The sequence below is a fragment of the Cygnus olor genome, chromosome 10, assembly GCF_009769625.2.
Source record: "Cygnus olor isolate bCygOlo1 chromosome 10, bCygOlo1.pri.v2, whole genome shotgun sequence".
Classification (NCBI taxonomy): Eukaryota; Metazoa; Chordata; class Aves; order Anseriformes; family Anatidae; genus Cygnus; species Cygnus olor.
In genome coordinates, this window is record NC_049178.1 from 16448813 (window position 1) to 16473428 (window position 24616).

Genomic DNA, 24616 nt, shown 5'->3' on the forward strand with positions numbered 1-24616 from the left:
TATGGTAATTTCAGGGTTCATTAGAAACACAGAGGGTGGGGAAGAAATCAGTGTTTGCCAAAATGAAAAGGGCAAAATCAGTAGGGAAAGAGGCTTTAATTTCAAGCTCTTAAGTGACTATTATGAATAATGTAAAGTTAAAAAAAAAAAAATCCCAAGTTATTTGTGTCTGCATCCTCTAGAAATGCAGACACTAAGTTATTTAAACACAGGCTTCTACACAAAAATAAAGAAGATAACACCGTAAAGGTTATATCTTACGTGACCCTTCTTCATACATGCCTCGAGCATCCTGTCTCTTATTTTCCCTAAACATTCCTGGTGAGTGAATACCTACTGACTGGAGCATACAGCAGGTGCTTCCTCAACTGAGACAAAGATAAAATGAGACACATTATCTTCTATCTGCCACTCCAAAACCTCCTCTGCAGCTTCCCAGAATCCAAAGAGAATCTTCCATTGACTGAAGCAAATGCTGGATGTGAGAAAAGGGTTTTCCACTTTTTAGCAGGGATAAGTATGCCTAATATCAAAAGATATCCCTCCAAATTCTTCTGCTGGCCTTCAGTAGTCCTAGAAGGTCGGACACATTGTCCTGAAGGTGGTACCTAATACAGAGGAACACACATTTCAAGTGAACTGAAAATCTTGGCAAAACGTAGCATTTATGAAGTCACAAGTAATTTATGGTGCTGAGAGTAAGAGAGTGACATAGCATCATCCCGAGGAACACTAAAGCAGCAGTAACCTATATATGCAAAGAACAGATGACTGATCATCAGTATATCCATGAGCTGCTCCCTTGACAGCTCATTGAGATGGGAGAACTTGAGAGGAGGGAAGTTTAACCTAGAAAATAAATTAAGCATCTACAAAAAGCTATGCTGAATGGATTGAACAGATGAAAAAAATAACAAATGTTTTGTTCTCTCAGTTAGTAACACTATGCATTACAACCTTAACAAAGAAACTGATTTTCAGCTGGTGTTCCCCTTTATTAGGGCAAAGTGTGGTAAGGATGCAAAATACTCATGTTGTAAACGCTGTACAAACAGTGTGTAAAAGCACTGCATTTTGGAGGTTGCTAGAAATATCTGTTTCCAGTTAACACTGTGCATCTGCTATTCCAGGTGATGCTGTCCTGTGGCTTCCAGCTGAAGGTCACAAATTGCGAAGAGCAGCAGCATTACCAGCTTGATTTTCACTTGTATTTGAGAGACAGAAGGCCACTTTTAGGTCTTTTCATACACAAAGCCAGCCCGACTAGCTGGCAATAAAATGCTACACCACACTATTCTGCAAAAGAAATGTAGAGAACACCATTGCTGAAGACCAGGAAAGATACGTCCCTTGACAGGGTCAGGGGAACAAGACACAAGCATGCACCGTGTGCCTAAACAGAGAACGGGGAATCTGCAGAAGAAAGGGTATTTAGTGGCAGCCACGACATCCCATTTAAGCATGAAAGCAAAGTCAGAAGCACTGTTACGTGGCCTGTTCTCTAACCATGCAGCTGCACACATTACATTCACATTTCTGAGGCTGTATTTATCCCAATGTTATAGCCTGAATTAGTGAATATAATAAAAGCAACATAAGCAGTGGAAATCAAAACGATTATTAAGCTTGTAGATTAATACTGCTGGTGACTGTTCACCTAGCATGACATGCAATAGACACGAGGTAGCTACTAAGCCATTCAAACCATGTATTTTAGAAGTATGTATGATCCTTCCTCTCTTCCCCTCCTCAAATATTTATTTTCTAATAGCATAATGACCTCAGCATTCAAGGCAGTCTTCCAAGATTAATGACCAGTGGAGGTTAATGGTCCTTAGCTATTCTTTGAGCCATCAACTCCTCCCAGCCAGTCATTAATCCCCAGAAATGCCTTAATGCTCCACTTATTACTGCTTAAGCATCAAGCCTGTAAATTTTCATGGCATTAAATCTCAAAAAGTAACCTTTTTCTCTTCACAGGCTACTATTTCAACAAACCAGACAGATGAAATGAAATGAAAGTGACTTCGCTTTATAGGGATTCTCCTCAGCTTTGCAAAACAGTAGTATTTATTTGTGTTTATTTGCATTTATTTTGTTTTAGACACTAATAAATAACATCTCCTTTCCTGTCAGTTCACTAAAGTTCCTGACAAAATACTGATATCAAACCTTCTTCAGCCAGCATGTCAGCGAAAAAAATATAATGAGAACAGTTTTTATTAGTTTCTTTCTGCCGCAGGAAAAACCACAACATAGAGGAACTACTATTACTCCATGCTGCTGCTGAAGATGGCATTGATTTTTGATACCAATATAAATATGTATACATGTACTTTTTAAACTTTCTTCCCCAAAACTCAGCACTAGTTACATCGTGCATTAGAAGACCACATGGTCCAGAAGAGGTGGCACTGCACAACTCAAAGCCACACGATCCGGCTTCCAATGCAGGCTCTGCCACTGAGATTTGCGTGACTTTGGAACAGTCATGATGCTTCCAGAGACCTTTCTCTTCTCCTGCTTCACCTGTTTAAACCAGAATGCTAAGGAAAAGGAAAATCCCTTTACTGCAGGATTCTGTGTAAGAGACCTAGATTTCAGCCAGGGCTTCAATTCAGTACTGCGATATAAACAATTACAAATCTTTTCCAATGGCCCAATAAACTCAAGGCTCATATGGAAATACTTTGTACACCAAAGTGGTACAGCCTGTAAGAACTTACTTTTCCTCCAAACCACGTATCATTTTCTTGGAAAGTCATGATACATGGCGAAGTACTTGCTTAATCATCTCTGGATTCCAACAGAACAAACCAGAAATAATAAAGCAAAAGCAGACGTCTTTATTCAAGTTGTGACATCGTCAAATTTAATCTACATTCATTCAGAAGGTCAATTATCCAAATGCGTCCAATTTAGACTGTACCTGTTCTAGACAGCCTATCAATCATCTAAAGGGCAGCCTTTGCCTTTTTCTTTTTCATTCTCTTAGTGTTTTGAATGGACATCAAAGTTTACATTCTTTTCCTATTGTCATACTCTGGCTAATAAGACCTATTTTACAAAGCACTCACAACTTGAATTCTCTGATGTTCAAAAGAAAAAGAAAAATCTCTGTAGGGTTGTGTCTACGTATGACAAACAAAGCAAGATTTCATTATTTCTCAATCATTTTTCTTCGAGGAAAACACCACAATTCAGAAAAATGTTGACATTACATTTAGGAGAAGACTAGACATAATATCGGACTATTATCATACTCATTTATACTGGCACTCAACTAGCATTAGTTGTGAAGGCAACAGGGCTAGCTGTCAGACAACGTGTAAATTGACAAGCTATTAGAATGCCAACTGGATGTATTCAATTAGAAAATTTACTCCAGCACTGAGAAAGCTTGCTTTTAAGATAAGGCAGAAACGTAGCGTGTTGACAGAGGAAAAAATGATAGAAAATTAATAAGCACAGAGAGAAATTTATCTCTTGCTTTCTGCAATAAAAGCTACAAAGAGATTAACCATAAAATATTAACTCTAAGAAAAGTAATATCCAAAATGAGTCAAAGGAAATAAGTGTGGGCAAGACTATGCAATGGTTTTGCCTCAGTAACTGAGGTCTTTTTTTCTTTTTTTTTTTTTTTTTTTCTCCCCAAACACTTACCCATAACCTTTTCACCCCCTCCCTTTTGATGCTCTCTTTGTTTTATTCAGACACAGAAGTTTTACGGAGTGAGAAAACGAAGGGATTTATGCCAGGTCTAATTTATCAAAACCTACATGGGAATGGCTTAAAAGGATAAGAAATAAAAGTTCTCCCTATTCATTTATTTACCAACTGCAATCAAAATTCATCACTTCCTTTAAAAAATTTAACAGGGTAGGAAGGGTTGGAAAAAACTCTGGGCTGGAAAATAGCAGCAAGATAAGGGGAATTTACTTGAGATTGTCATGATAAAAACGTGTATGAAACATACACAAAAAACTGGTATGAGTGATGGAAAAAAAGAATAAAAATTAATAGGTGATGGTATGGGAACCTATAAAGATTTAACTGTTGTGAGCTTGGAGTGACATCTCTTAGGGGTGCCAGAGATACATGTGTGCTGCGCGGATTTCCCTCCAGGAGCAACAATAATCATAAAGATATAGCGTATGCAGCATCACATTTTATTTCATACAATTAATTTGGTTTAAGCTTTATGATTTTGATCTTCTGAGGAACTCAGTTTCTATAGAAACAGTTCTGTCACTGATGCAGCACGTGAGGAGGTGCGTCAGTGAAAACTTAGTTTACGTATTATTTTGAAATCTGAAGTAAAAACAAAACAAAACAAAACAAAAAAAACAAACAACTGTACTGAAATGTATGATATACCTGTGGCTACACCAACTACCTTTACCTAGTGGACAGTCAGTGCTGCATTGTACTGCAACCAGCCTAAGGAGAAACCTTGTCCCTTCCCCCTGAAGGCAGCCAGCTCAAAAATTTCCATCTCTGCGACATGACATCAGGTTAGTAGAAGTTGGACCTCTTACACACACCCCAAAACAAAGGATTCTGTCCTAGCATATCACCTTAGGCACGAGGCATGTCCTGCATCCAACAGGCCCTCTGCCTTCAGTCCTAAATCCCAAGAACCAGATTCCCCTCGTCTCATCTCTTCCTGCTGGCTTTTCTGTTCTGAATGAAATTACTCCAATTGTTCCAGAAAGGTATGAGACCCCTCCTCTTGTCCTCCTGCTCAGATTTTCCAAGATGTGCTGCTGTGACCACAGGAATCCTACCAGGTTAGCAAGGTGGCTGGAACCCCAGACTTTCACCAAGGCATTTTTAATAGTTTCTTGGTGGCCCTACTTTATGGTCTCTGCTAGTTTTCTTCTGGAAAACTGAAGCTGTAAAAACACCACAAAAATTACAGTCATAAATACTATTTGGAAAATAAAACCAGAGAGGAATCTACAGTTTGTGAAAACAAACCCCAGGTTCCCAAACTGTCACAATGCCAGCATGTGGTATTTACCTTTAAAATTCACAGTTATGTGAACACTGCTAAAGACTGGGTATACATGCATGTACAAAACTGCATACATGTGGTAAAAAAATGTTTAGTTCACTCTGCACAAGAAAGAACTGAGCAGGTATTAAAAACATAAACTGATTGTAGTTAGAAGAATGCAAAAAAACCCCTACTAACACTAGTACCAGGAGTTGTGTAACTAACAGAAATATTTCAATGTGAGGAGAATCAGACCTTGACTGCTCATGGAAATAAATCTCTTCCTGTGACAACTTTGAAATTTCATCTATAATGCTGAGAAAAGAAATTTGAAAATTATGCTTAGTTAAATCCACAGAAGCAGTGACCTTCAATACCTCTAGCATTCAAGGAAAAGACACCTCTGCTTCTGATTGACGAATCCATTGGAAATACAGTCTCAGTAGCCCCAGAACCAAGGTTGAGAAATGCAGCCCAAGTGTCCATAACTCACTCATTCCAACTTACTCAAGCGGGTTTTCCTCTACCAAGAGAATTGCAAGATCCAACACTCAGCCCTACAGTTAACAAGTAATCAGGGAACCACAATCACGTATGAACTGATCTTAAGCTTCAGAGTGACAAAATAAAGGCACATGTTCCTGTAATATTCCAAATTAATAGGGAAATGTATGCCTCCAACTCGAATCTCAAATTATCCTTTATATTTACTGCATTAAGGATCTATAAGCAGCTCAGTAAAATACTAACTCTGAAAATGTCCATTGTCCCTTGAACGCCATGCTGCGAATCAGGCATTTCTCTGATACGCCCCCACGCAGGCGATGTAGCACTAACACAAATGAAAACCAAACCACACTGAAATGTCACAACCCCTCTCCTGCACTCCCCAGACCAACCTCCAGAGCAGACCAAAAGAGAAAAACCCACCCAAGCTTCCTTACAGGCCAGCAATTAAGAAGGAAGTTGTGGCAGCAGCTGCCTCTGCTTGCGCTACTGAAAGGTACTCGGAAACACTCGGAGAATTGCTGCAAAACCTTTACAGAATTGGAAAACGTTGTTAGAGCTTTAAGTGCTTTTGCCTCAAACCCTTCAAGACCCTGTGTTACTTGAAGCATTAGATAATGCCTTGGTGCCTTGCTACGTTAAACCCATAGTTTAGGGCTGAAAAGCACTTGAACACATGAGCAAGATCAAAGCAGGTAAGTTCAATAAACTGTGCAGTCACTGTTTAGGAGCTTCAGGAGCATCACTTCCACAGCATGTTGGAAGTAATTTTCTCTGGTGACATGCTATGTTTTGTCTTACTGAACATTTAACCTCTAGATTTGAACAGCACACATTTGGCATGGGCACGTTTCTTTAGGGAACACCAGAGTGGTTACTTCAAGTGACAGTTTTCTAATTATTCTGTCAAGCATCAATCTGTGAAGTTCCACGTTCCTCCGTGCCCTGACTGACAGGGCAATCAGCGCTTTACTTAAAGCCTCTAGAGCTGTTCCGGCCTGACAAATGCTTTTTAAAAAAGTCCAACCAACCCCTCCTCCCCAGTGTTCAGAGGGAGGGAATGTAAAAATCTGACTTCCAAAACTACTCCTCGCTTTCTGCAAATGCAGTTCCCCAAAGTAACCAAAAAAATTGCCTGAGTACATATAATGCAGCTGGGGAGAGGAAAACGGATGAAACCAGCGTTTTCTTTTACATTATAGTAATTAATTTCAGGCATTTTATTTTGGAAAAAAAAAAATCAGTTGATAAAAGTACATCAGAAACAGAGAAGGAACTGAGATAATGCAATTATTCTCACTAGGAAGTTTTCATCTCTTCTCTTATGAGAGAAAAAACACACCACAAACACAGCACTTGATTCATCAGGAGTAATGGGAAGTCAGAATACCATCTTCCTCTGTTGAGAGTTGTATTGAGACTTCTCTTGCAGTATTATGGTACCACTGACTGTAAGAAGTGGGAAAATGAGGGACTTTGAGAGAGAAACAATTGGCCTTACACCAACTTCAGGGAATAATGCAAGCACTTGAGTAGTCATGACCATTGTTGCCTAAATAGCACAAAAGTACTTCATGCTCTTTTATCCACCACGCAATTACATTCAACACTGGGGCTAGCATTTTGATCATCAAGTTGGTGCAACAGTAGAGCAGCTTTGATTTATATACCAAGATGCTGCACCTGAGAATTCAAAGGTGGACAAGCTCTTCTTGGCCCACTGGGATGATCCCGTATTGCTAGCGATCCATGTAATCACAGACATGAAAAGCAGACCTCTCAGTACATGATGGCAGCACTAATACTAGCATACCACTAATACTACTGGCTGCTGCGAACAAATTGGTGTTAAAGTTGCTCCTATGGTTTTAAATGTAAACTATGAATAATGCAGGTTTGGTGACTAGCTCTTCATCATGATCATAACCAAGTCCTCTATAGTAAAACACACTGCTTGAAATCAGCAAGGCTCACAAATAAATGAATTATCAAGTCAGGTGTCAGAGTGGAAGAGTACAACACATTTGATCACAAAGCAGAGTGAACTGCAGGAGATTTCTCTCTAGAATTAATGCTTAATTCTGTTGTTTTTCTGAAGACATTAAATATGTTAATATATTCACACACACACAAAATTCACTTTTTTTCTTGGACCTGAATCAAAACTCCCAGCACACAGACTACCTGTGATTTATGAAGTGAAGAAAGGAAGCCTGTTTTAATCAGCACTCAAGTCTAGTCATAGCCTAGCAATGGCTGCGTAATTGGTTTTCTTGCTGGACAGCCTAACACTAGATGATTTCTACATATAAATTATCATCTCCAACAACAATATGGCATCATTAGTTTTCCTTAATGAACCAAATTCCTTCTGGATAAGGTTACGTCAAACAACATACTACTGAAAGTAGTTTCCCTGAAGGACTGAAGCTTTCCTAACCCAGCACCAGCCTCCAGGAGCTGCTCATCGGTCCTTGCAATGAGCCAGTTTCGGCACCCAATCTATTTCTGTTTTTACAGGTTTGGTCTTGCCAACATATCCCCCTGGGCTTGTTCACTGTGCTGCTGGATGAGCACCGGTGCACACCCTGGGAAGGAGAGTGCAAACAAAAGTACTAACTTAGATAAAACTCAAACTGCCCAAGACCTCATTTCCCTTTTCACAAGGGAATGACTGTGCTAACCACTGGTACTACACACAGAGGAAGGAAGTTCTTTGATAAAAAGCCTAAAACTGCAGTGGTCAGTTAAGGGAAAATCTGTTCCTCTGCAAGGGGAAAGGCTGAACTCATCTGTTTTCCTACTGAAGTGAAACAGATTTTTAACATTATTAAGGGAGATAAGCTAACATTGCTGAAATGTAGGCACTGTCCTAGTTTAAATCACTTTTATTTTACCTTTTCAGTACAATTACTCACATAGTTTGTAAGACTAAGTGAAAACAAAAGCCTATTGGAGATGCTCCTCTAACTAATACACACACACACACAAAAACAAGACAACTGTATAGGGCCACATAAATTTTTGATTAAAGACAAATCTTTCACAATTCAGAGAACATATACTCAATCAGTGGTTGAAGAGGAAAACCTCCAGGGAGCAGCACGAACTAAACAATTCTGATAAGGTTTCTGTGACTTTCCAGCAAATAGTAATTTGCTCTTTTATATTTCTTCTTGAGAAGTCAAGCATTGCAGTCCCAAACCTTTAAATCAAATGATTTGCCGGGCATCAGGCATTCAACTTTCACCACCTACTATAAAATATTGACTCTGCGCATTCATTCATTTCTACCCAATAATTGATTTTTTTTCTTCTTTTTGCCAGTTACAGGAATATAACAGTGTTCTGGGAGGGTGACTTCATCAAGATTTAGTTAAGGAAAAGAAATTCTCAGCATTTTCAGGTTTTAATCTTGTCTACACCATATAAGCATGTGTGCCATCTATTTTCTTAATGAGATGCTTTTACTCTTTTCCCCTATTATCATTATTAATTCCAAATCTACCATGCATCCATAGTTTACGCGAAGGCTCCTGTTTTAATCAGAAAGCTGGCACTACTCTGTGAAACAACAGAGCTGTATGTTAACTTTTGCTTAATGGCATTTTCAGCTGGAGCCTGTTTGTAAATACAGCTCAATCTGGCATGAGTTGGCACAACAGATTTCATTCCCTTTTCTGGTAAAGTGAATGTTGGCTTACATGGTCAGCCCAAATGTCATCCACGGAGAAATGCCATCTGATGGCACTGGCAGCAGGACTGCTGTGTCGCCTGCACTGAGGCACTCGGAGACTCTTGGCCAATGCTCTGCCATCCTCTGCCATGGACAACTCGCTGGCAGCAGCAGAGCACTCCTTCTCCTCCATGCTCCTGGGGAATGCACATCCGGTGTTCGGCAGCTCTTATGGCTGTTCAGGCTTAGCCTTAAATAACTGTAAATGGCATCTGAAGTACAGCAACACTCAACAGTGCAAATGGAAAAGGTTGTGCGCATTTGCACACAACTTGTGTAACCAGCAGCAACACATATCTACACAGATACACACACACGTTGCCATTTATACACATGATTTGCTACAGTGAGATGTAAAATTAAGAAAAAATACTACTCTAAAGAAAACACCCTCTTGTAGGGACTGCCTAGTACAGTTAAATATTGAAGGGTAAAACACAGACCACATATTTTGAGGCCAGATTTTCATCTTCCCATACAGTATAGTTTTTCTATCAGAAGATGAAGCTAAACTTCTAGCAACAAGAGTAAGTACCCATTTGCGGTAGATGTGGACTTGATTTGCCAAGCACTTAAGCACATGACAAGCTTTAAAAGTGAATAGACTAATTTATTTCAGCTTTATCCATCCACTCAGAATAATAGATAATAAAATATTAAAATCTGAAACAGGTTTAAATATCTTCTTGAATTGGAGCATGAATAATGAAGTTGTAAAATAATTCAGTCTCACCTGAAAAAAACAGATTCAAAGGAAAGAAATAGCTTTTCCCTCTTTCATTAAGCCATATTTCAAATAATTTTTGTCTCTTCCAAAGCTTCTTCATCATTCTGTGCTCAGCTATGCAAATGAATGGATGAACACAGGCCAAGGAATACTTTTTCTTATTCGAATATAATTAAATACATCCTTCTGATTGGAAACACGGAGCGCATACTGCTCCAAAACCAAAGTTTACATACATTTCCTATCTCAAAATTATGTATAAAAAAGGCATACACACTGGAATACAGAAACTATAAGATGCACTGTATCTCAAAAACCCATTTACATAGAAATGGGTGGATGTTCTAACAGATCTTTTTCCTAAAAAAATGCCAATGATTTCAAAAGCTATATACCTTTCAGACCTGCACATTATTCTCAGTCACATCACTATGCCAGACATTTCAGATGGCATATGGGATTAACAGTAATATAGACCAGCATCCCCTATCCTAATCTGTTTCCTGTATTAGGATGCAAACCAGAGTGCAACTGTCACAACAGAGACAAGTAATACATCTGTATTTATTCACATAATTTTCCCTTCTTTCCGAATAGCCACATCACTGAACTGGGCACAGCAGTGTCACTTTTTCAGCTTAGAGACAAAAGACAAAAAGCTCATTTAAAAAACAAAAAAACACTGCTTCATATTCCCCCACCTTTTTTTTTTTTCCTTTAGCACAGGCTTACCTTTACACTAAAAATCTTACTACGATCTTTAGTCTTTAGAAGATAATTTTATGATGGGGAAAATGGTCTTTATCTTTTGGAGATAAAAAAAGGTGATATGTGCTAAAATTAGTCTTATTCTTCACCTAACCTATGATCTATCTGTACTCCATCTATCAAGGGTACTTCAGAAATTATAAGTAAAAACAGTTGATATCCATTTCACTGTCAGAAGAAGAGCATCTTCTACCCAATATAAATGGCTAAAAGCACCTACTTGAAATATACAGTTCATCATCTAGGCCTGTTTCTATCAGGAACAGATGGAGGTGAGGTGATTAGATTTCTTCTTTTTGATGGGAAAGAACAAACACTTTCATAGACAGCCATAACACCTCAAACCACTTAAAAATAATGAGTAATAAAATGCAATTTTCTCTACAAAGAAGCTTAAGTAGGGAAACTAAAATTTTTATTAATACATTATTTCGTACTTGTATTATGAAATGATTACTCTTTCATTACTCTGTATGCTAGACAATCTCTAAATAGACTCATAATAAACTACTCATCTCACCAAGATGAATTACCAGATCGAGATTCCCAAAATATCTTCCCTTTTTATCCTAATTGTAAAATGAGTCACATAAATTTTCAAAATTTCAAAATCAATTTGTAAAGTACAGTAAAGGATTAAACACTTTTCTAACGTATTATGCATGGCGTTTCCTTTAACTAGGCAATACAAACACCCACAAACATAACTGCACGTTATATTCCACACGCTGGATGTGATATCAGGCATTTGGCAATTACAGGTGACACTGCAAAGTTTTCAAGACGAAGATTTCTCTTGTTTAAGTAATAGAAGACTTTCCCCAGTGTTATAAACCTCAGTCATCATACTAATCCAATATTTCCAATACTGGCAGTTAAAATAACAGATCTAGAGTAACAGTGTATGGCTATCCAATTCCACCACTGCTGTTCCACCAACCCCAGCAGTGGGCATTTTCCAGCTCAAGGGGTTCCTGCCATCTTACTACCTGAATCCACTGCCCTTTCTTGGCTTTAGGCCTGGATTTGAGGTGAGACAAGTAATACACCACTATGACACTGAAGTAACAGATAGGTATAATCAATTCATTACCATGTAATTGTCTTAACTCAAACACTTCCCACCACAGACATACTGGCTCATCAAAGGGTTCCTCAGAAAAGTCCCAATCCTCCATGGAGGAAGCAGCCCTTAAAAACACTTTATCACCCTGATCACTCATGAACAAGCACAAAAATATAACAAATCTTGATCATATAGCAACTATCTTAAAAAGGGTAAGGTAGACTGTTTTTTGAGGAGCTGAAAGCTTCTGCTCCTCTGTACTTATTTCAGAAGAGACAGCATTACAGAAGAAGGTAATTGGCACACAAAATTGGAAAAAAAAAATTCAAGTGACCGAATATAAAGCCATCCACCAGTTGAAAGAAACACGTCTCACTTGCCAGTGTGGAAGTTGTTTAGATAGAGCTCTCCCACCTCCTTCACCACAGATCCATCCAAACCTAACGGCCACATTTCTATTGTGGTCCCTTCACAAATTTTTTCATTATTTCCCTTTAAAGGCAATGCTTGTAAATTTTGCCTATTCTGTATAAGAGGTTACAAAATCTCTGCAAGTTTTTCTCTTGCTTAGTAAGTTTATTTTCATATCCAGCTTTTAAGATTCATTATAGCCGACTTCAAAATGCCAAAAGGCACTCAACTTGTCAGTGTCAACAAATAATGGCAAAGTCATGTTAAAGTATATTTACATACCAATTACTTAGGACTCAATAATACAAATGCCCCTAAAAAATATATTACTCTTGATAATAAATCAAGAAAACTCTAACCATTTAAAAAATGCATATTTCTCCTCACATTTTAATAAGTATTGGCAATATGCTATAAGTCTTTAAAAATGCTTAAGTGCAGTGAAAGAATGCTTTTTCAATACTTTAAGTGCTCTAAAAGATGACTAGCCACTTTAAATTAATACCTGTGAAATTGCAAAGAGACATTAGAAGAAATCCTTGCTCAAATTCTATTAGCCTGTATTTTCTTTCCAACGTAGCACTAATAGAAATATGGGAAAAGTCCTAAATTACCCCAATAAGCCCAAACCCTAGTGTATCTGTAAAAGAACTATGAGTGTTAGTACTTTGCAGATGGATGTGCTCAATATTCTCCATTAAAGGCACAGTATTTGTACAAATTATTGATGCAGAAAATACAATGTGCCTTTTTCAACTTCTCCCAGCTTTACCAGATGTTTGAGCTCTGATAGGTCCTTTCCACGTCTACAAACTGTCACCCTGTGATAGTAACCTTAAACTTTCAAAGGCTTAAAAAGCCAAAGCATTATTGCCCATGTAAAGCTACTAATCAGGGCTTTAGATTTAGAGCTGTTATCTGAAAGAGGAAAAGAAACCTGAAGTCCATCCATTGGACCCAAGGCAGAATCTACTCTTCCTGAAAAACCCAGGCTAAGTTTTTGTTTGAGGCAGTTCTTAAACGCTTGTATAACCTGTAAGCTCCTTATGTAAACTGCTGACGGACTCAATCACCTTTTCTGCTGGGCAATTTTCAGAACAACTAACTTAACTTTGCTCCTTTGTAACCTTACTACATCTTGCCTTACCACAACTGACATTAACCTCCAACACTGGGCTGACTACCTGGGTTAACTAACCGTTAAAAGGACTCTCTACATGCTATTAGGCAATAACATTAAGACGACAGTAAAATCCAGCTTCTGAGAACTGTGATACATCAATAATTTATTAGACATCACCTTACACAAATGTCAAAATCTCAACACAAAACCAACATTTTATTGACTACAGGTTTATTGACTACACCTTTCTTTTTTAAAATTTAATATTTCATTTATACAAGAACAATGCTGAATACAAAGCTGCCACTAGGATATGGCTATGCAATAAGCAGTAAAGGAACAGTTATAACTTTTATCATTTCCATAGCACTTTTTTTTTTTTTTCTCAGAAGTACCCACTAAACTCAAGCTCCACCATTTCTGGACACCTGTCTGGAGCTATGAGTGCTCTTCAGAGGTGTGAACACTGCACTTGCAGTAAGCACCTGCAGAACTACTGGGTCCTTTGAGTTCTGAACTTGGGCCTCGTAGATAGAGCACTGAAAGGAAAACCTACAGAGTGCTCATGGGGAATGTGGAAGAGAGGAGGAGGGGAAGGAGAGTGATGGTTTCAGTTGAAGTCGGCACGCCAGCTGGTGCTCTAGCTTGGGATAAAAGCAACAGAATTCTGGTCACAGTTCCAATTTTCGGAATTGCTTCCACTACCACAGAGGTCTAGCACTGTTGGCATGTAGCCTATAACACAAAGACATTTTTCACTACAATAACTCTTCAGCTACAGTTTTTAGAGTACTCAAAACAGCATACAATGCTTCACCCTCTTGTGTGAATCAGAAAAACACACAAGGCGTAAAGACGTTTCATGCTGTGTAAAGAAGAGCTGGGTAATGAAGTGTGTAAAGGGTGTATGATATTTGAATGAGAAAGCAAGAAGATTCCTAATGACTATGTAAGAATAGGGTTCCTCTGCATTATCTGAAATGACATGCAATCTGACAATTCAAACAAATCCAATGCTAACACTATTATACGTCTATAACTGAATGCTATTTACATTTCATTTTTTTTTCCTTACCACTATATACACACTGACCTAGGGTGCATGTGTGATAGAGAGAAGGTTGCCTGATTCTACTGATTTTTGGCTTCGTATTCTCACAACATTGAGAAATCTACTACTGGCAGTTAGGAGTAAAATACAGAAAGTGCATGACAAACTATTCACAACCAGCCTGTGCTCTATGGCAAGGCTTCCTGTCGCTGCAAGTGTAGCCATTTTAATTTTTATATTGTTAAACCTCTGAACTATTTCCTACTTGTAACTTTTAAAGCTTAATAGCCCCCCCCCCCTTCCCACTCCCCGAAGCACTCTCCTCTCATCCACACAGAAGTACCATGAGTAACACCACCACTAACCACTCTCAGCAACAGGCCAAGGCAACCCTAGAAGAAAATCAAATTAGCTGTTTCTTTGTTTCTGGATGCTGCTTTTGATGTTCAAGCTGCAACTCTTCATAGATGAGTCAGACTTGACAATTCTGACTGATTGGCATGACAAATAGTGCAATAGACATTCTGCAGATCACATTAAACAGCTGTGCAAACTGCCTGCACTCACAACTTGGCTGCTGATATTACTTTTTATTTTTACTTGGTGTCATCATAGCGTCTCAATGCCCAATCCTAGACCAGGAACACCCTGTGACAACATTCCCCTCTTCTTCTTCCGGTCTCTTTGCACTACCCAAAGACTGTCCGAAGCGACGCCTCGGTGGGCATGCTTCATGGAGCAACAGAACAGGCACCTGGCAGCTCCTAAGAAAAGGTTCACTGCCAAAACCCCTTTTTGGCTTAGGTTTATAACACAACAGTCAAACGCTAGGCACAGACTCACGAAATAAGACAGATTTTTGCACCATTTCCAGGAGAAAATCCCCTGCCTTATAGTCAAGCATAGTTGGAAACCATAATCAAAAGATCCTTTTCCCCTAAAACTGGGAACCAGTCTTTGTTTCAAGTTGTAGAGTGAGAGCAAAGAGGGCAGTAACACCCCAGGACAGTCACTACGCTCCAAGCTGCCTGAATGCTCGCAGACTTTCTGAATTGTCTAAACTGAACTAGTTCACCCAATTAGTTTGGAATTCATTCACTCAAAATTAAGACCAAACAGCTTACAAAAGGCAGCCTTTTTTTTTTCTCCTTCAATTTCTGAAGCCTGAGAAAAGAATATCACAAACCTTTTCTCTTAGTAGAGAGTTATGCCTTCTGTTGCCACATAACAGACTGCAAAGTTAAGAAAACTAATACTAAAAATCCCTCAAGCCAAAAGGATAAGCTAGTCATAAAAATGTCTTATATAATAAGGATGGATAAGCTGTATTACTTTCACACCAAGCACAGCTGGAAAATAACTGAATTGCAAAATTATGATTTAATGATACCCTCTTTCAGAATTCTCTTCACTCTCGGATGTCTGGAAAACAAAAGCCCTGAGACCTCTGCTTCACACGCCACTTAATGGCAAGACACATCAGTGCCATTACTTTTCCCATCACCGAGGTGGACAGAAAGATGCATCTGACATAAGCAAATGGGCAAAGTGAAGTGACAGGAATAAGAATGCATAATCCACATTTAGTAAACAATAATCTGAATTTGGACTAAGGAATGGCTACAGGGAAAAATAGTTGTGTGTGTGTTTGATATTAATTATTCCCTGGATATGAGTTAACAGATGTCACTACAGAGTATATTTTCCAGAGAAACGTTTTTCATTCTGTCAATATTTCTTTTTCCTATATGACAAACTAACTCTTGTTAACAGCAATTGATTTGATAAATCAATTTGGTAGCATCATCAAGGACAGGTGTCAAAAGAATATCAAAGGAGCTTTAGGCGGAAGAACAAAAACAACAAACAATTTTGGCCTTTAAGCTCCTGTATTTCAGTAGGGAGAAGAAACAAATAGGGACAGGGATGCTGTGCAGCCAAAAACATGAAAATGTCTATGTAGCCATGCCTAGGCCACACATCTGAAGTATACATAAGATTTATGAGAGCATCAATGGGCAACTCTCCTATACCAGTAACCCATACAGTATTACCTTTATTGTATTACAGTAGTATGGGAGAGAAAGGGAGAGGATGTGACTTGCTTCAAGTTGTTGCTAAGATGCTTCTGGGTTTTGCCTGTCGTCACCAAATACATCCCACCAAGAGCCTACTTGTTATGGGCTCCCATACTCACTAAGGTCTTCAAAATCATGATTCAGCCAGGCTAACATGTGAAACTTCCCATGAAGACTCCTCTCCCTACAATGAGTATTAAAAAAGTTGAGAGAAGAATCTGGGGGTAATTTAGGAGTGTCAGTGTTTGTTGGACAGCTCCAGGCCAAAGCAGAGAGCTGAGATGGTGACTGAGCTTCAGTGTCCTGGACAGCAGATTTATCGAGAAGACTTTTTTCAGCTTTAGCGTTTTGGAAACCGTTGAATCCTACAAACAGTTGTATGGTAACCCCCAGCAGCTCCAACACCCCGAATCCAGTCACCTTCCCTGTTCCCGAGCCTAACTGAAAAGAGGGAAAAACATTCCATCTTCTGCCAGAGCAGACACTGCACAAACTCAGAGAAAGAAGACAGTATGGAAAGAAAAAAAAGCCTGGAATTTAGACTGTGAAAAGAAAGGAATTCAGAGCCATTGCAATGACCTGGCTGACCTAGGAAGGATTGGATATAGCAGACTGCAAACAAGACCAGCAGAGTATAAAAGGGTCACTGACTCCAAAGACAGCATTTCCATTCAAAAGCCAGTGGGTAACCTTTTGCAACAAATTTTTTTTCTTTTTTAAAGAATTATAGACACTGACAACAGCCAGATTAAACCAAAAGCAAACCATCAAACATCTTCAGCTTTCTCCCAAATGGTATCCCCTAGTTTTACTAAATGAAATCATGGCATACCTGTATTTTGTTTGATTTTTTTACTTTAAAATGTCTATTTTGTATTAAAGACAGCTAGAGAGAGAGAAAAATGTATTTCAAAGTGCAACAGTTGAACATTTCCTTCTGGAAGATTTCTTGTCTTGCAATGTCCTTCATTCTGCCAGTGCTGTATTTCGGTGGAACTAGAATCAGTGCTTCTCCATACTAGAGCCCTGCAGACTGGTAGCTTGTTTACTCATCCCTCAGAAGCCCCATGTTTCTGGAGACCTTGACAACAATTAATTGGCTTCAGAGTTCCCCAGAATAAGTTTTTATATTCTCAAATAAAGTGGGAATCAGGTTACAGGTCACAGGAAAATTACCAGATACAAACTGTGAATGCGACATTAGACAACATAGCAATTAGACTGACTTACGGGACTGAAAACCTAGCATTAGTTAAGAAAAGAGAGGATTCATTCAATTATCTTATGTAACTAATGGACACAGTACGTGGAAAGAGGAAATAACGGGCATTTATCATGTTTTCTGATCAGAACGAAACAAAACATAGAATGCTTATTTTTTTAATAGTTTGTAAGCATACATTAACATTCAACTGAAGAGCAGTAAGAAAAGCTACGAGTGCTTTGATGTTAGCCGGGTACAACTGCCAGCGTTGTTAGTCTCCTATTACATGCTGGGATATCAGCGTACCTTCACGAATCCTAATTTCATTTTGTACATATTCTTCAACTACCATTAAGAGACATTTTTCACCTGAAGTCAAGTGCAAATGAAACAGTATAGCTGATGATCACAATGACATAAAATAAGGTAAAAGTGCTTGAATCAAAAGGGCTGATGACAACCACTTCAGAAATGACTTTTTTAAACCTGGCAAGCCTCTCAGCAATAAGAGCTGTGGTATGACTGGACATGTCCAGGGCTAGACTCAGAATAACTAGTTAATAATTTAAAAATGGACAATGGCAATAAATCTCCACAAAAAATGCAGTGTCTGCAGCTGACAATGCTGTCACTTGTGTACGTACATCCCAGTTTGCTGTGAGCTACATTCCTAGAGCAGAAAGCTTTCAGAAGCACCCTCCTTCCCCTGCACTACTCCAAATAGAACAGTCCAGTGGGACTCTCAGCAATCATCCTCACCCTTCATCCTGAAGCGCAATACAGAGAACAAACAGAAAAGAAATGCAACAGGGCTGTTCTGTGATTTTTTCCTGTGTAGAAAAGGTGTGGAAAAAAAACACAATCAGAAAAGGCATTCAAAAGGAAGAGACAGGAGGCAACAAATGAATGAGGAATGAGTTATGCTGCATTTAGGCTAAGCCTTCTACATTTTGGGCCAGTCATAAAGCCAGGAATGGCGTAACTATAGTTGCCTACGTAGACACAAGCATAAGTGACTATTTCAGGTCTCTTCCATTCTACCTTTTGCTTTGCCCCCACTGTCCCAACTAGCACAGCTTCACTATCCCTAGTTAAAGCTGCTAGTGTTAAATAGGAGAATATAGAATAGAAGGAGGATGCATTCACAAGTCAAATGTTGAATATGTAGATATCATATAGCTGAGAGCTACTGAAATGTCCTTTTTTCTTTTTAAGATTGTTTAAACTCAATTTTAATCACCAAAATTAATACCTGCTGTTTGTGCTGTAGCAGACAGAAAACTTATTTAGCATAGTGATAATCATCAGCTAAGTTGTGTATCTAAGACTTTACCACACCTGCTTCTCCACCACTAATACAAGTTTCAGAACTAAATTACACCTCAGCCAAACCTTGATCATCATACCAAGCACGCAGTGCAGAACTCACACAAATGAACGCAAGTGTCTACTAGCATTAGACAATGAAGGAAACTATCATATATTCCAGAATGTATCTCAAGTCCCATCCTGCCTCCTCCCTTCTGCCCTAGGCAAGATATCTTGCTTCTTGACTTCTTCAGGTCTATGTTCTTTTAGACACGTTAGTAATTTGAAGTCTATAAGATCACTAAGTAGAATAAGACAAGAAATTCTCTTCCTGAGGGTCTTGGGAACAGCATAAACCTAGACTTCTACAAACAAAAGGTCAGCACTACTCAGGTCTATGGAAGCGTAAAAAGATCCACGAAAAATGTTTGAAATCTTGTAAATGACTCTCTAGTAGATGACTCTCTACTAGTAAAGTTGAGGCATCAAAGTACTACATACCTTAAAAACATACAAGAAGAGTTGCAACTGCTAAGGGTTTTCAATACAAAGTCTATACGAGCTTATTTTGTATTGTAGATTTTATTCTGGACTCTTCTTTGAAATGTTGCTTCCTTGAAATGTTGTTACAAACAATATCCCCCTCTATTTGGAAAATTCTATTTTGTCACTTATCGCTGCCCAGGATATATAATTACAGTGATGCAATTTTCATACAAAGGTGGTACTTAGATGGGTTTATATTATACACACATTAAAAGTAAGGAAAGGGGATGGAAGAACAAGAAGAAAAAAAAAAAGAGGGAGATCCACAAAAAAGTAAAATGTTGAAACTGGGACTTCACTAGAGATGCTTAGGTGCAGGAGATGGATAAGATGACCAAAGCCCTTTGACAGATTTTCATTAGTAAAAGAAAAATCTATGGCAACTTCGGTCCCAGCTACACAAAAGCGTAACTCCACGTTGGCAAGGCTGGTCAGCTGGCACCACTCCAGTGCCTACACCTGATCAATATTCTCTCAGTAGCGATTCTGCTTCTGTCTGCAAGCAGGGACCAACGACCTCAGCACACTGACATGCATCTCTAGAAACAACTACTGCTCATCACACACAGGCTCAAGTCTTGTCCTGTTCAAGAAAAGAGAAACTGCACCTCCATCTGCAGAAGAAAGAGTGCCCCAGGATAGGATAGCAGCCTGTGAATGTTAATTAAACACTGAATATCCTGTAGCGTAGAATCAGATATTGTAGAAACCTCAAGGAATTAATGTTTTGCTTAACTCGAATTTTCCTTCTCACTTACTGTGGCACTGCACTGTTAGGAATTACATTTTAAGCATCTAAGTATCCTCACAAATTCCCCTTAAGGAGTCAGATGCTCAAAGGTCAGCACTGCAATGCCCAACAATACCACACCTGCATTTCTTTGTTGAACTGCCTTGGAAAAGTGCCTGCTCAAGGCTGACTAGCAAACCCATGTGTGGATTAGGAACTGAAAAGTCAATCCATTGGCTCAGTGAAATCATTTTCTTTTCCAACCGTTCCTTTAATAACTCATCCTCTATCTTTACACTGTTAGCTGTATTTTCAGCATACTACATACATAGATCTATAACACAACTGTATTGCACAGGGAAGCTTCCTGTCCTAAACCAATTTATTTTATTATTATTATTTTACCTTTGGATCAGCAGTCAGCAGTTTGAATGCTTGATACACCTGTGCTTCTTTCACACCTCCACCGAGATCCAGGAAGTTGGCTGGCTTTCCACCGTTCAAGGATATTATATCACAAGTTGCCATTGCAAGACCAGCTCCATTCACTGTAATTGGAAACATCTGATTTGTGAAAAGGATTAACAACCTATCAGAGCAACCACATTAATAAGGCCCAAAATGTTACGCAAATATTTCTCAGTGGTTCAGTGCCTATTCAAGGATATCCTTAGCAATACATAGTTTAAAATCAGTTGCATGCACACCAAACATTTAGGATTCTTTATGGTCGTATCAGTTTTAGGACTTTTAAATGCACCTTCCACTAGGCATGTATGAGCACTGCAATGGAAGCTGGGGAAATACAAAAACTTCTGGAATGAAGTGAGAAAATTCTGGAAACAGTGATCCCATTATGAGATCCCCTCTGTCTATTGTGATAACAATAGATCATGCTTTGCATTACTGTAAAACAGACAACTAAATTCTGGGGACAAGTATCAGACACTCCTAAAACTGCCTTCTGTTTTGTGTTTGCACCAGTCTAAAAGCGCTCCCATGGGCACAAACATCTTCTAAGCTAGCAAAAGTAGATAAGAATTATTTGTCCCCCATATATTTTCCCTGATGGGCAAAGTAAGGCTTCTATGTCATCTATAATTCAAAGATATGTAATACTGAACACTAATAGTAGTAATAACAACAATAAAAATTACTGTAATTATGCCTTTTTTTTTTTTACGTTCATGTGAAAATCTCACTGCTACTCACTGAATCAACTGTAATGCATTATCAGTATATTCTAGATTCATGTTTGGAGCACACATTTAAGCAACATGAACTCTGGACATTTTCTAAAACAAGTCATGTTTTTGTTGTCTCTTCTAAACCCAAGATTAATTTCTATCTTACAGAAACTTCAGAAAAATAAAATAATAAATGTTATTTTCCTTTTAATAACCAAGCAGCTTTTTCAGAAACTTCTCTTAAAGGGAAATGAAGTTTGAAATTTATTTGTAAGAGGGAATATCTTGTTTTTACACACAAGCTTTCAAAGTGCCTTCTAAGTAACATAAACACATTTCTAAAAACTAATCAAATTTTAATGTCTTTTTGTGTTTTATTTACTGGAAAGATCAATTGAATCAGCTTAAAAGTTCAAAACACAGAAACCCCAAAGGCTCCCCATTCAGTCTGTCTTCTCTTTGACAACCCATATGCCCTGTCTGCGTGCTGCAGCCTTAACCACATCTTCAACACAATTTGTTTCAGTCCTGTAAGAACTCGTGGAAGGGCAGACGGCCTCAGCAAAATAAACTGGCATCACAGGTGGATTGAATGTCAGAGTTTCAACAAAGTCTATACATTGAACAAGTATGAATTTGTCTTCAAATGTTTTTTTGGATGTATTTGTTCTTACCAAAGCAAGCAATATTTCCATCCAGTCCTATATATTTTAAGTCATATTTGGCAGCTTCATTCTCTATAGGCTCATTTTCAGACTTGTCATCCATGGCAAATATTTCTTTTTGCCTAAATTCTGCATTGTCATCAAAGTTTATCTTGGCATCAAAGCAAACCACTAAAGAAAAAAAATATAAAACATATAGGCATTTAGAAATTACAGTTAGACAGAGCTTCTGAAATATTACTGTTATTGCTGACTACTACAGGATGGAGGGGGAAAGAGGTCCTTAGGGTTTAATGATGAAGCTCCTGCACTGATTCCAGCACAAAAAGGGCAAGCTTTTCTTAAATCCTATACTAAGAAAAGGTAGAGCAAATGCCTCCACACTACATAGCCATATGCCTTTGTCACGGGACGGTCTTCTATGTTTGTTTTAAACAAAGTGCCCCTAAGTTATGAACATTGGTTTTATGATTTGGAGAGGTGGTCTGCAGGAATTTCGTAAGACAGTCTACTCTCAGTATTTTGGGAAGTCAGCAGATATAAAAGATAACAGACTAGCAATCCAAAGCAATGTTTGGTAACATGCACTCATATTTATAGGTGAGTAGTATAAAGTTTTTCTCCTCAGCCATATTTTTAATTTTTAATAGTATGAGCTATTCACACATTATTTCCCAAAGACCTAGATTAAAACAACTTTAAAACAATATACATAAAAAAATTATCAAAACATTATTTTTATGTCAACATCCATTATGGTTGCAAAAATAAGTTTAAAAATAGGTACACCTGGCTATATTAAATAATAAATACCAAAGACTAGCTAGTAGGCATAATAATCATATAAAACCAAACAGTAATAGAAATGCATGTAGAGTAAACTGGTTATTTGCCTATTTACTAACTCATTATTTTTATGGGCTTGCATAAACAAACATCCCATTATATTAAAATGTTTTAAGTAAATACAAGACTATATACTTATCATTTTACTATTGAAGTAATTTGGGTTGCACTAGATTCAGATAATTACTAACTGCAGTCTAATTGATTTCTCAAAGCAAACCAGTCAGGTCTAAATGCCTTTCAATGCTGCATTCAGAATCTAGTACAGCTTTCCTTTCTGTTGTACTTTGATTCGTATTGCTTTGAAATACATACATGGTATGTGTACACCTACTCATGGGCACTGTACATACCTCTGCAATTAGAAGCCAATAACAAAAAAAGAAAATTTGATACAGATACCCATCAATTAAAATAACTGAACACACAATCTTTTTTCAGTGGAAAGATACAACTGCTTAACTTTGGAGAAAATATCTAAGCATGCAAAAGACAGATAGAGTCTCAACTGTTGTTGTTGTTTGTTTTGCTTTCCTTTCTTTTTAAATACCTTTGACTTGTAGCCAATACCAGATTAAATTAAAACAGGATCAAATTTAGTTTCACGACTTCAGTTTTAGAAAACTATTCATGAGTTTTCACATATAATAAATCTCTATTGAAAGAGTCCAGATCTTGCCTTGCAACTCACTGTGTGGAAAACTGCCAAAAGGAGAAATACCTTGCATCCAGTTTTTGTTAACAACAAACCAAGACCAGTACCACTTTTCCTCTTCAAGCTTTCAGTTCCTTAAAATGCTAAAACAACTCAAAACTAGGGAAAAAATGCATTTTCAGAACCCTAAGTTTACCTTAGACATGAACATCCTCAATGACACAGTAATAAAATCTCATTTTTACGGAACATTCATCTTTAACAAAGACCATGCTGTACAAAGTAGCAGAAAAAACACCTAGTAATACTTATCAAACCATTTTCACTATCAAAAGCACATTGTTACATGCATGATAGATTTTACAAATGAATTTTTCTTCTGAACAAATATCAAAGAAAGCTCCAACACATATTCATGGAGTATTTCTGTTGGTTTTGTTAGCAGTGTAGGATTTATGTCATCTGCCAATTCAACAGCTTACATTGAGAACAAACCAAAAAAAAACAACAAAGAAACTGGCAGTTACAGGCTTTTGACCCGAGAGTGTTAACAAAAGGAATTTGAGACAGAATTAAACAAAAGAAAATACATAAGACAATGCATTTTCTAATGGAAATTCGCACAAGTGAAAAACAGAAAGCACAGCAAGAAATAAATCCATCTTAACCATTACTTTGACAGGAATAATGGTCTTTGTATAGACTTATTTTATCATTAGAAATAACTGCATTAAGCTACTGAAATGTTCTTCCATTTGTTTTATCTTTATTCTTCTTTAAGACACTTCAAATGGAGAAACTGCTAGGAAAAAAAAAAAAAGAGCACAGGATCCTATCTGTGTATGTCTGCCAGTAAGATGGCTTTCACAGCTTGAAACCTTCTCTGTTTCTGCTCCTCATCTTCCTGGATGCCAAACACATAGGAAGAATCCTTATAGAAAAGGATGAAAGGAGCATAAAAACTCCCACCACCATCCTTCAAATTATGCCCTGCTTACTATCAATAGCC

The 24616-nt window shown here is 38.0% G+C and overlaps 1 protein-coding gene across 1 annotated transcript in view; it reads right to left on the minus strand.

Annotated features, from left to right (window-relative positions):
• SUCLG2 (succinate-CoA ligase GDP-forming subunit beta) overlaps window positions 1–24616 on the minus strand; it is a 115064-nt gene that overhangs the window by 27473 nt on the left and 62975 nt on the right. Inside the window, exons 8-9 of the mRNA XM_040568463.1 lie at window positions 22116–22277; window positions 20660–20802 (exon numbers count right to left, since the gene is read on the minus strand). Of these exons, the coding sequence (XP_040424397.1) occupies window positions 20660–20802; window positions 22116–22277 (305 nt within the window). The remainder of the gene's footprint in view (window positions 1–20659; window positions 20803–22115; window positions 22278–24616) is intronic.